General features: G+C 46.6%; 1 protein-coding gene and 3 non-coding genes across 4 annotated transcripts in view; 2 read left to right on the top strand and 2 right to left on the bottom strand.

Annotated features, from left to right (window-relative positions):
- The first annotated feature begins 2,239 nt into the window (after positions 1 to 2,239).
- Positions 2,240 to 2,346, top strand: LOC144457381 (U6 spliceosomal RNA). Its single transcript, XR_013486683.1, has one exon. It is a non-coding gene; the product is annotated as a U6 spliceosomal RNA (small nuclear RNA).
- Positions 2,347 to 2,673: 327 nt separating this feature from the next.
- On the bottom strand, positions 2,674 to 2,780 carry LOC144457380 (U6 spliceosomal RNA). The gene has a single exon (XR_013486682.1). It is a non-coding gene; the product is annotated as a U6 spliceosomal RNA (small nuclear RNA).
- A 5,135-nt stretch (positions 2,781 to 7,915) lies between these two features.
- LOC144457379 (U6 spliceosomal RNA) lies at positions 7,916 to 8,022 on the bottom strand. The gene has a single exon (XR_013486681.1). It is a non-coding gene; the product is annotated as a U6 spliceosomal RNA (small nuclear RNA).
- Positions 8,023 to 8,316: 294 nt separating this feature from the next.
- MED16 (mediator complex subunit 16) overlaps positions 8,317 to 10,737 on the top strand; it is a 44,711-nt gene continuing 42,290 nt past the window's right edge. The window contains 2 exon segments of the mRNA XM_020969321.2: positions 8,317 to 8,507; positions 10,098 to 10,304. Coding sequence (XP_020824980.1) covers positions 10,166 to 10,304 — 139 coding nt within the window. The 5' untranslated portion in view covers positions 8,317 to 8,507; positions 10,098 to 10,165.

The following is a 10,737-nucleotide window of genomic DNA, read 5'->3' as shown; positions in this document are numbered from 1 at the left end:
CTGGCAGCCCTTGAAGGACCTAGAAGCCACTGGGGCCAGCCTCGGGAAGAGTGGGGCCAGACAGTGCTGTCTGACATCCTCTGTATCTGTCAACATAAGATTCTCAATCTGACATTCTCTGTGCCTTGGAGGGGGAGACAGACTGGGAGCCCTGATGGGGAGTTAGGAGATCTGAATTCTAGTGAGCTCAGGCAAGCCACTCCCCCAGGCTGGACCTCAGTTTCCCTAGCTTTAAAATGAGGAGCCAACAAAAATTACCTCAGTCCTGAACTGCACCAAGAGGTAGTGTCCCAAATAAGGGAGGCCATGCCCTGTCTGGACCTGCCACAGCTGGGTCCACTGTGTTCAGTTCTGGGTGCCATGCGAGTGCATGCCTGGTGAGGGGAGGGTTAGATTAAGGAACTGGGGATGTTTAGCTTGGAGAGAGAGCCTGGACCCGACTGCTGCCTTCAGTTTGAGGAGTCCTTATGTAGAAAAGAGATTAGACAGGGACAGCAGAACTAGGAAGTAATAGAAGGAGGTGGAGCAAGTTATTGGAAAGGATATTTTGGCTCGATGATTAAAGCCTCCCCAAAGGCTGATGGGTTGCCTTGGAAAGACATACGATAGGATCCCTGTCACCGGAAGGAGAGGTTGAACAACTACATGTCTGGAAAGGAGCCCACAGGTCATGTAAGGCCAGGCCCCTCCTTTTACATAAAAGGAAAAAGTGAGTTGTTCAAGGTCACACAGTGAGCATCAAAGAGATCTGGTCCCAATGGTCTTTGCACAGATGTGGAGTAAATATTTTCCTAATCAGAGAAGGGACCTTTGAAATCATGTAATATAATCCGTAGGGCAGCTAAGTAGGGCAGGATATAGATTATCTGGTCTGCAGTCAGGCAGACCAGTTCAAACTTGACTTCAGACATTTGCTAGCTGTGTGACCCTAGGCAGGTCACTTAACCTTGTTTGCATCAGTTTTCTCATCTGTAAAATGAGCTGGAGAAGGAAATGGTAAACTTCTCCAGTATCTTTGCCAAGAAAACCCCAGATGGGGTCATGAAGAGTCCAACACGACTGAAGAACAGCCTAACTTCTTCATTATACAGACGAGGAAACTGAGCCCCAGAGAAGTTAAGAGGTCCGTCTGAGGTAACATAAGTAGTGAGTAGCAGAATCAGGATTTGAACCCCTTTCATTCCAAATTCATTGATCCCGGTTTTCACTGAGTGAAAGTTTTGAAATGTCCTTCCCCTTCAGGGTGCCTTCTTGTGTCTTCTCTCCCAGGAAGCCAAAGAATTGGGGAGAACTAAGTGCCCTGTAGTGAGGGCACCCACCTTAAGGCTAAAGCTTCTACACCCGGAAATAGGCAGGCCTGTGCTTGGGGGGGAGCGCAGGGGAAGGCTGTTGCATCAGCTGCCCAGCTGGGTTTATAAACAGCAGTCTCCCTAGGGGGTCAGTTTCCTGCCAACTGGCAAGGACCATGAAGATAATTTCACGCCCTTCAAAAGATCCCCCTCACACCCGATTATGCAAGCACTGGAGCCAGAGGCCCAGCTTTCCTTACAGACAGTTCCCGAGATTGAGCTCTTAGCCCCGCCCCCGAACTCAGCCTCCGCCTCTTCCTCCGCCCCCCCCTCCGCCCTGCTCCTACACCTCACGCCCAATGCCCCGCCTCTAGCTTTCCTCTCAATCCCCGCCCCCTACGCCTCACTCTCATCCCAAGTCCCTCCCTTTCAGTCTTGCTTTTCCTTTCAGGCCCCGCCCCCTCGTTCGCTCCGGCGGTTCTGCACTCCACGGCTCCGCCCCTCCTCCGGGCACAGCTCCTCCCCCAAACCTCTGGAGGGTTTTATTCACCCCAAGCCCCGCCCTTCCACCGCCCTCTTCCAACAAGCCCTACCCCATTCAGCACCTTCTTTTCCCTCCCGTCGGGTCCCCACAAAGTCTTCCCTCCCTCAAATCTCACCCCCTTGGCGTCAGCCAGCCATGCTAAAAACACCTTCGCTTCGGGCGTCGTATGTTAATCACGCAAACACCCAGCAGCCACCACTACTGCCGCACTCGAAGGAAAATTTATTAGAAATAACGAACTTTCCAAGATTTCACATCATGAAATCCTATTATTACATGTAGTACGATGTGATTTTAAAAGAAGTCAGGATGAAATCCCGGAAGCCACGGCATGAATTAAATCACCATGTGTTAAAGAGCTGTATTTTGTAGGACCTTAAATAGCTCTGGGGAAGGGTCGGGGATTGTGCTCGCTTCGGCAGCACATATACTAAAATTGGAACGATACAGAGAAGATTAGCATGGCCCCTGCGCAAGGATGACACGCAAATTCGTGAAGCGTTCCATATTTTCTTGTTTCTGTGGGTCTAGTTGCAATTCAACCTTTCCAGTTCTAAATAATTAATTATTAAGAACTCTTCTAAGCTTCTTTCCGCAGGTCCTCCACCATTATCATTTTTCCCCACAGGCCCTGATCAGTACAACCTCGGAATTGCCCATGGTTTTTGTTTTATGTGTGCAGAAGAGCAAATAGTTTCATTTTTGTCTGCTTCAACAGCCAAGTAACCGCAAACGATTGCTAATCACTTACGTACTTCAAGAACTCCTATTACACAGAATTACAATTTCATATTAAAGGGAAGACCAGAAAGGGTTTAGAAATCTCGCCTGGTCCGAGACAAAAATATGGAACGCTTCACGAATTTGCGTGTCATCCTTGCGCAGGGGCCATGCTAATCTTCTCTGTATCGTTCCAATTTTAGTATATGTGCTGCCGAAGCGAGCACAATTCCCGGCCCTTCCCCAGAGCTATTTAAGGTTCTACAAAATACAGCTCTTTAATACATGGTGATTTAATTCATGCCGTGGCTTCCGGGATTTCATCCTGACTTCTTTTAAAATCACATCGTACTACATGTAATAATAGGATTTCATGATGTGAAATCTTGGAAAGTTCGTTATTTCTAATAAATTTTCCTTCGAGTGCGGCAGTAGTGGTGGCTGCTGGGTGTTTGCGTGATTAACATACGACGCCCGAAGCGAAGGTGTTTTTAGCATGGCTGGCTGACGCCAAGGGGGTGAGATTTGAGGGAGGGAAGACTTTGTGGGGACCCGACGGGAGGGAAAAGAAGGTGCTGAATGGGGTAGGGCTTGTTGGAAGAGGGCGGTGGAAGGGCGGGGCTTGGGGTGAATAAAACCCTCCAGAGGTTTGGGGGAGGAGCTGTGCCCGGAGGAGGGGCGGAGCCTTGGAGTGCAGAACCGCCGGAGCGAACGAGGGGGCGGGGCCTGAAAGGAAAAGCAAGACTGAAAGGGAGGGACTTGGGATGAGAGTGAGGCGTAGGGGGCGGGGATTGAGAGGAAAGCTAGAGGCGGGGCATTGGGCGTGAGGTGTAGGAGCAGGGCGGAGGGGGGGCGGAGGAAGAGGCGGAGGCTGAGTTCGGGGCCGGGGCTAAGAGCTCAATCTCGGGAACTGTCTGTAAGGAAAGCTGGGCCTCTGGCTCCAGTGCTTGCATAATCGGGTGTGAGGGGGATCTTTTGTGAAGGGATAGCATCGAAGTATTTTAATTGTTTTGTTTTCCTATTATTGTCAAAGACATCACCGTCCTCCCAGTTGCTCAGGCTCCCAGCCTAGGAGTTATTCTAGACTGCTCACTCTCTCTTACTCCCCATATCCAAGCTGTTGCTAAGGCCTGTTCAATTCACCTTTGCTACATCTCCCCAATAACTCCTCCTTCTCTGACAGTGTCACCCCTCTAGTGAAGACCCTTATCACCTTGTGTGATTCAGGAAGAAAAATGTGGTTCAGATTGGCTCCTACAATAAGACACACTCCTAGAGAGAGAAGTGAAGGTAGCTTTAAGATTATAATGTAGGTATAGGAAAGCTAGATTTACAGCAACATACAATTAGCAATACGACTATAGTTAGGCCAAGAATACAAAGGATAGCAATCACATAAGAAAACATCACCAATTTGGGAAAGCACCAACATCTGAAGTCCAAGCTGGGATTTCCCGGGGTACAACTTTCAGGGTCCCGACTGGGAAAGTCCCAGGCAGAGCGTCTTCTCCATGGGTGAGAATCCAAAAATGGCTTTCCCAATTAGGATTTAAATAGGGCCTCTAACAAGGAAGGCCCTGTGCTAGAGGTGCCCATGATTCTAGTAGATGTTTTTACTTGGTCCAGGAACTGGCCAAGTTCCTGGAGTGAGCAAAACGTCTTAGAATATTAATTAACTTGATATGTTCTGATGAACTGGCCAGGTTCCCAGAGCACATCTTCTCCTGAGAACTGACTAAATTCTCAGGTCAACATAAACAACCATACTCTGGCTTATAGCCCAATGTTTAGAGTCATACAGGGAACAGGGAAGATCTTTCCTTACAAGATTTATCAATCACACCTGGTGCCTGGACGGTTGCTATAGTCTTTGGATGGGTCTGCCTGCCTCAAGTCTCTCCCCACTCTTCCCTTCAGCCACCAAAATGATTTTCCTAAAGTGCAGGTCTGATCATGTTACTCCCTTACTCAATAAACTCCGGTGGCTCCCTATTGCCTCCAGGACCAAATAGGAAATAATCTGTCATTCAAAGTCCTTCATAACTTAGAGCCCTCCTATTTTTCAAGTCTTCTTAATCCTCATCTACCTTACTATGCAATCCAGTACATTGGCCTTTTTGTTGTTCCTCACACAAGATGCTCCATCTCCTGGCTCTGGACATTTTCACTGGCTGTCTCTCAGTGACTTCCTCATTCCTGCCTCCTGGTCATGCTAGCTTCCTTCAAGTCCCAGCTAAAATACCCCCTTCTGTAAGAAGACTTTCCTGATCCCCCTTAAAGCTAGTGCCTCATCTCTGTTGATTATTTCCTATTTATTCCTGTATGTAGGTTGTTTGAATGTAGTTGTTTACATGTTGTCTCTCCCATTAGACTGTTATCTCCTGAATAGCACGGCTATTTTTTTTCTTTTCTTTGTGTTCTCAGCACTTAGCACAGTGCCTGACATACAGCAGATGATTAATACATGTTTATTGACTGACTGACTATTTTCAGGCTGAAATGCAAAAGCTATTGAGAACAAAAACAAAACAGTTCTTTTTAGAACCTGGTGATTTTTCTTTCTTCTGTTCAGTGGGGCCCCAGGTTGGGGACCCTAGAAAAAGCAATCCAGGAATCTTGTGGACAAAGCAAATTCCTGTATACTGCATGTGCATGGTATTCCTTCCATCTCATCTTCTCTAGCAGATGTCCCCCTCTCTCTATCCTCTCACTCTTACTAACTTCATACTCTCCATATTTACTGGATGCTTCCTTGCTGCCTATGTTCATGTCTCCCCCATCCTTAAAAAACACAACCGAAAACCAAACTTCACTTGATCTGACCACCCCTGCTAACTATCACCCTCTATTTCTACTCCCTTTCTTGGCTAAACTCCTTGAGAAATGTGTTTGTGATGAGTGCCTTCTTATGATGATTGCTTTCCTCTCACTCTCTTCTTAACTCTCTCTGAAGCCACCAATGATTTCTCAGCCAACAAATCTAACAGTCTTTAGTTAGTCCTCATTGTTCCTGACCTCTCTGCAGCCTTTGACACCATCAGTCACCCTCTTCCGGATATACTCTCCCCTATAGACTTTTGTGACACTGCTCTCTTATGGTTCTTCCCCTACCTGTCCTCTCCTCAGTTTTCTTTGCTGAATCTTCCACTAGGTCACATTTACTAACTGTGGAAGTCCCCAGTGCTCTGTCCTGGGTCCTCTTCTCCCTCTTTGCTATCTTGCCAACTTTCAAGGGTCCTATTGTCACCTCTATGAAGATGACTCTCAGATCTTTGTGTTTAGCTAAAACCTCTTTCCTGACCTCTATTCTTGAATCATTCAGTAGCCTATTGGACATCTCAAATTGGATGCCCAACAGACATCCTAAACTCAACGTGTTCAGAACAGAACTCATTATCTTTCCTCCTGAGACCCTTCTTTCCAGCTTCCTTATTCCTGCCAAGGGTGCCACCATTGTCCCAATCACCTAGTCTTACAATCTTAATATTATCCTTACTCTCTCTTGCTTCCCATATCCAGTCTGTTGCTAAATTCTGTCATGTCTAGTATAAACCCCATTCTCTCCTCTAACATGCAATAATCTTGATTCAGATCTTGATCACCTAATGCCTGAACCATAGCAACAGCCTGCTGGTTGATCCCTCTCTTCATCTCTCTCCCCACTGTGGTCTATCCTTCATTCACTTGTCAAATCAATCTTCCTATAGCACAGGTCTGATCACATCTCCCCTCTATTCAGTAACCTCCAGTGGTTTCTTATTACCACCAGGATCGAATATAAAATCCTCTCTGGCATTCAAAGCCCTTTACAACCTGTCCCCTTCCTGCATTTCCAGTTTTCTTACACCTCACTGCTGTTGCTCATATATGAGATCCCATCTATCAATTCGGTGGCTCTCCCCCTGCCCAAGAGCACTCCTCCCATACCTCTGATCTCAGGGCTTCCTTCAAAGACTGCTCAGATCTTACCCTCTGTGGGGGACCTTTCTGATTTCCCCCACTCCTAGAACCTTCCCTCTGAGATTACTTGTCTCACTTATAGTGCATATCTCTGGCATGTACATAGTTGCTTGCATGTTGTCTCCATTAAAGTGTAAGATCCTCGAGGGTGGGGACCATGTTTTTGTTTTTTGTATTCCTAGTGCTTAGCATAAGGCGTGTGACATAGTAGGTGTTCTTGCTGACTGTTTACTGACATATGAGAAAAAGGCCCAAAATAAATCACTGCCCCTTCATTCCATGCATCTATGCCTGGTCCTGTGGTGTTCACCAGACACCCGAAGAGAAAAGTACACCATTTACTGTAGAATATCCTCAAGGAATAAATATTGATTCTCTGCTCTGTCTTGTAGGCACAAGTATGCCAGAAACAATTTTTATTAATTTAACAGCATCCTAAAATCCCAGCATGTCTAGCCTAGAGAAAGATATGTCCAAGTCGGTACATTCCCTCTGTCCTCTGATTCTCCACCGAGACAATTTTAGTTGATATTTATGAGAATCTTGAGCAGCAACAAAAAAGTTATAATATGTTCAAATGTAGTTCAGGATCACCATTCTAGAACCATACTCACTACTCTATTCCTTCCTTGACTACTAGCCCCAAGGACTGAAAGGGTCTCTTCTCTCTAACTATCCCCAGTCTTTTTGGCTGGAGAAGGGTGGGTCGCCCCCTAATCCTTTTGGAGCACAGGAAAACAAGTGAATGCAAGTCTATTCAAAAGAAATGCAAAGTAATTTTGTGGGCAAAGCCCAGGTAGCTGGGAACAGAGTAGAAGGTGGTGCTGGAGTTGAGCTCAAAGTTATATGTAGCCCCCCTGTGCTTTGCCAGCCCACAAAGTCCCTGCTCCCTTGTCCTCTTCTCTATGGGAGATTAGCAGGTGTAAGATTCTTCATTGGTTCTCCTTTCTTTTGCCTCAGCTTGGGAAAATTAGTCCCTGGAAACTTGTGGGAGTGGACATTCACAAAGTAATCCCAAATAATTGGGATCATTAGTCGCTGGGAGATCAGGAAAGGCCCCCAAGTGAGGGGTAGTGGCCTTGATTGAGACTTTGAGGAAACTAGAGATTTAAAGAGTGACAAAGAAGTGCATTCCAAGAAGGGTAGGAGAAGAAATGTTAATGCAGCTTTTTTTTGCCTAGGAGGATGAGGAGAGCCAGAGTAAGACTTAGAGAGGATTCAGTATGAGCTCTGCCTGCAGACTATTACTCTTTCAATTCTCAATTATCTCCCTAAGAAGAAATACCCACAAAAGAGCAAGAAAATTCCTGGGCCGCAAACATCTCGCAGGACTGGCTGTAGACCCAAGGAAAGTCAGGGAAGGCAGAACAAAGACAAATTTTTCATTTTGACTACGGGAGATAAAAATATGGAACGCTTCACGAATTTGCGTGTCATCCTTGCGCAGGGGCCATGCTAATCTTCTCTGTATCGTTCCAATTTTAGTATATGTGCTGCCGAAGCGAGCACAAACACAGCGCCTTTCCGAAGGGTATTTAAGACCAAGAAATTTACATATCTTACACACACGGCGATTTAATGGAATTATCTAGGTGCCTTAATTTCTTTCCTGTCTCTTTAAGACGTGTTTTGTACGTGATTTAAACGTCTCTTTATCATCTAAGATCTTGAGAATGTCTCTATTTGGAAAATCAATCTTTGCTTCACTGCGACCGTAGTGGCTGCTGGGTGTTTTGCGTGATTAACATATTACGCCCAAATGGACCGCCCCATGGGATGGCAGACGAGGCGGGGTCGGAGCCTCCTCTATCCCAGAAGCCACCGCAAACCTGCGCGGTCGGTCTCGACGTTTCCTTGTGTGTCTGCTCAGCCCGCCGTTCCCTGAGCAGGTCCGACGGGAGGCCGGAGCAGCTGCTCCGCTTGCAGTTGGGGCGGGAGCAGGAGCGGAGCGGGAGCAGAGCAGAGCAGAGCACGGAGGGCCGGACAGAGCGGAGGTGAGGCGCGCACCGGGTGTGCAGTTGTCTGGGGGCCGTCTCTTGGCTGCGGGGTCGGAAGATGCTCGGAGGGGCGGAGCTTGGCCCAAGGATTGGCCGAGGGGGCGGGGCCCGGGAAAAGGAAGCCGCGGAGGGGGAGGGGCCTAAAAGGAGGCTGCTGTTGAGAGGAGGGGGAGGTTTGCGTAGGGGAGGAGCCTGAAGGAAGGGGTGGGGCTTTTAGTTGAAAGAGTGCTGGGTGCCTGGGATAGGCTTGAAGCGTAGGACCACTGAGGGAGGAGGAGGTGGCCGCTGAGGTGTCTCTGGGGATTTTAGGACCAGTGCTTGGGAAAGTGAGTAGGAAAGGGGCAGCTAGGCAGAGCAGTGGATGGAACCCCGGCCTCGGAGTCAGGAGGACCTGAGTTAAATGTAGCCTCGGACGCCTACTAGCTGTGTGACCTTGGCCAAGACTCTACCCCATTACCTCCAAATTAAAAAAAAAAAGTGGGTAGGAAAAGGGATGATGGCATCCTTCATTTAACTGTTTTATTTTCCTGTCCTTAGATGAGTAAAAAACTTGAAAATGGTATGGACTGATTTGAGGTAGATAGAGTGAGGTTCTAATTCTGTGCCCCAGGAGTCACTCAACTAGCATTTATTAAGTACTCGCTATGTTCCAGGCACCCTGCTAAGTGCTGCTGGGCATACAAAGAAAAGCCAAAGATAGGCGCTACTCAGGGATCTCACATTCTAATAGAAGGGACAACACGCAAATAACTATGGGCATATAAAATATATACAAAGTCTATATACTTTTATCTTTCATGCTAGTGCTTTTTTTCTAGATGATCTCCAATTTATCTCGTCTCTATTTTGCTCTTAGGGACTGGTTGGTTGTTTTTTTTTTTGCCTTTCTTTGTAGCACTTAGTAGGAGCTTAATAAATGCTTTTTCACAAAAAATTAATTTATTTTTAGTTTTCAACATTCACTTCCACAAGATTTTGAGTTCCAAATTTTCTCCCCATCTCATCCTTCCCCCCACTCCAAGATGGCATGCATTCTAAATACCCCTAATCTACCCTCCCTTCTGTCACTCCCCACCTTCTCTTGTCCCATTCCCCTTCAGTTTTCCTGTAGGGCAGGATAGAGTTCTATATTTCTGTATATTTTATTAATAAATGATTCTTGACGTGACTGGATGGAAGGTATTCTCAGAGGAAAGGCATTAGAAGTGGAGGGGACAAGGAAAGACTTCCTGCTGTAGGGTCAGAGAAAAGCTGGTGGCAGGTTGGGGGGGTCCTGTGTAGTGGGGTCTGGACCACCCCACTAAAGGGGCAAGAAAATAATATAATGAAAATTACAATGGTAAATTATAATGGTAAATATAAATTATAATATATGAAGAATAAACCAAATCCTTGTAATATTATATTTTTTAAATTATTATTAGTGGGGTCTGTACTACCCCAGTACAGGGGAATGAGGAAAATAACATACAAATGTATCAACTGTGTCTTCTGTGACAGTCTCAAGACTATTTTCAGGCTGAAATATAAAAAGCTTTTAAAGAATAAAAACAAGACAATGAGATACCCTTTTTTTTTCCTTTTTAGGACCTGCTGATTTTTGTCTTCTGATCTGAGGGACCCCGGGCTGGGGCCCCAGAAAGCAATCTAGGGGTATGATGGATTTGGCTTATGTCTGTGAGTGGGAGAAAAGGCCTAAGAGCAATCACTGCCCTTCCATTCCGTTGGTCTGTGCCTGGTCCTGCCGAAACCTCATAGCCTTTACCACCGACCTGAAAAATGAAGAGGAGAAAGGTAGGCCGTTTGCTGTGGAATACTAATAGCGACCTGCAGTTTCTGAGTGCTTGACAGTTTACAGAGCGTTTTCCTCATACCAGCCCTGTGAGGTGGGCAGACTGCTTCAGAGGAGGAGCCAGGCTTAGGGGGTTAAGTAGCCTGTGGAAGGTCTCAGAAGCAGAGGGAGAGCTGGGACCTCCAGAGCCAAGGTGTCTTCCTGGGGTTTCGTTAAATTCAGCAAGTATCGACTGAGTGATTTTGTTCTCATCCCACTGTTCTCAGATGAGGACACCGGTATTCGTGGTGGTTACCCAATGAGCTGAGGTCATAGAGCTCTTCAGAAACAGATCCTGGTCTAGACCCCAAAAAAGAAAATCCCTGGCTTTTCCCAAATCTTGGCATTTGCCTGAGGCAGTAATCCATTCAGCTGGCCTTTCATTGTGGCCATGCC

The sequence above is a fragment of the Phascolarctos cinereus genome, unplaced genomic scaffold (genome assembly GCF_003287225.1).
Source record: "Phascolarctos cinereus isolate Bilbo 61053 unplaced genomic scaffold, phaCin_HiC Scaffold_4;HRSCAF=312, whole genome shotgun sequence".
Taxonomy (NCBI): Eukaryota; Metazoa; Chordata; class Mammalia; order Diprotodontia; family Phascolarctidae; genus Phascolarctos; species Phascolarctos cinereus.
This window is presented reverse-complemented; position numbering and strand designations above follow the sequence as displayed.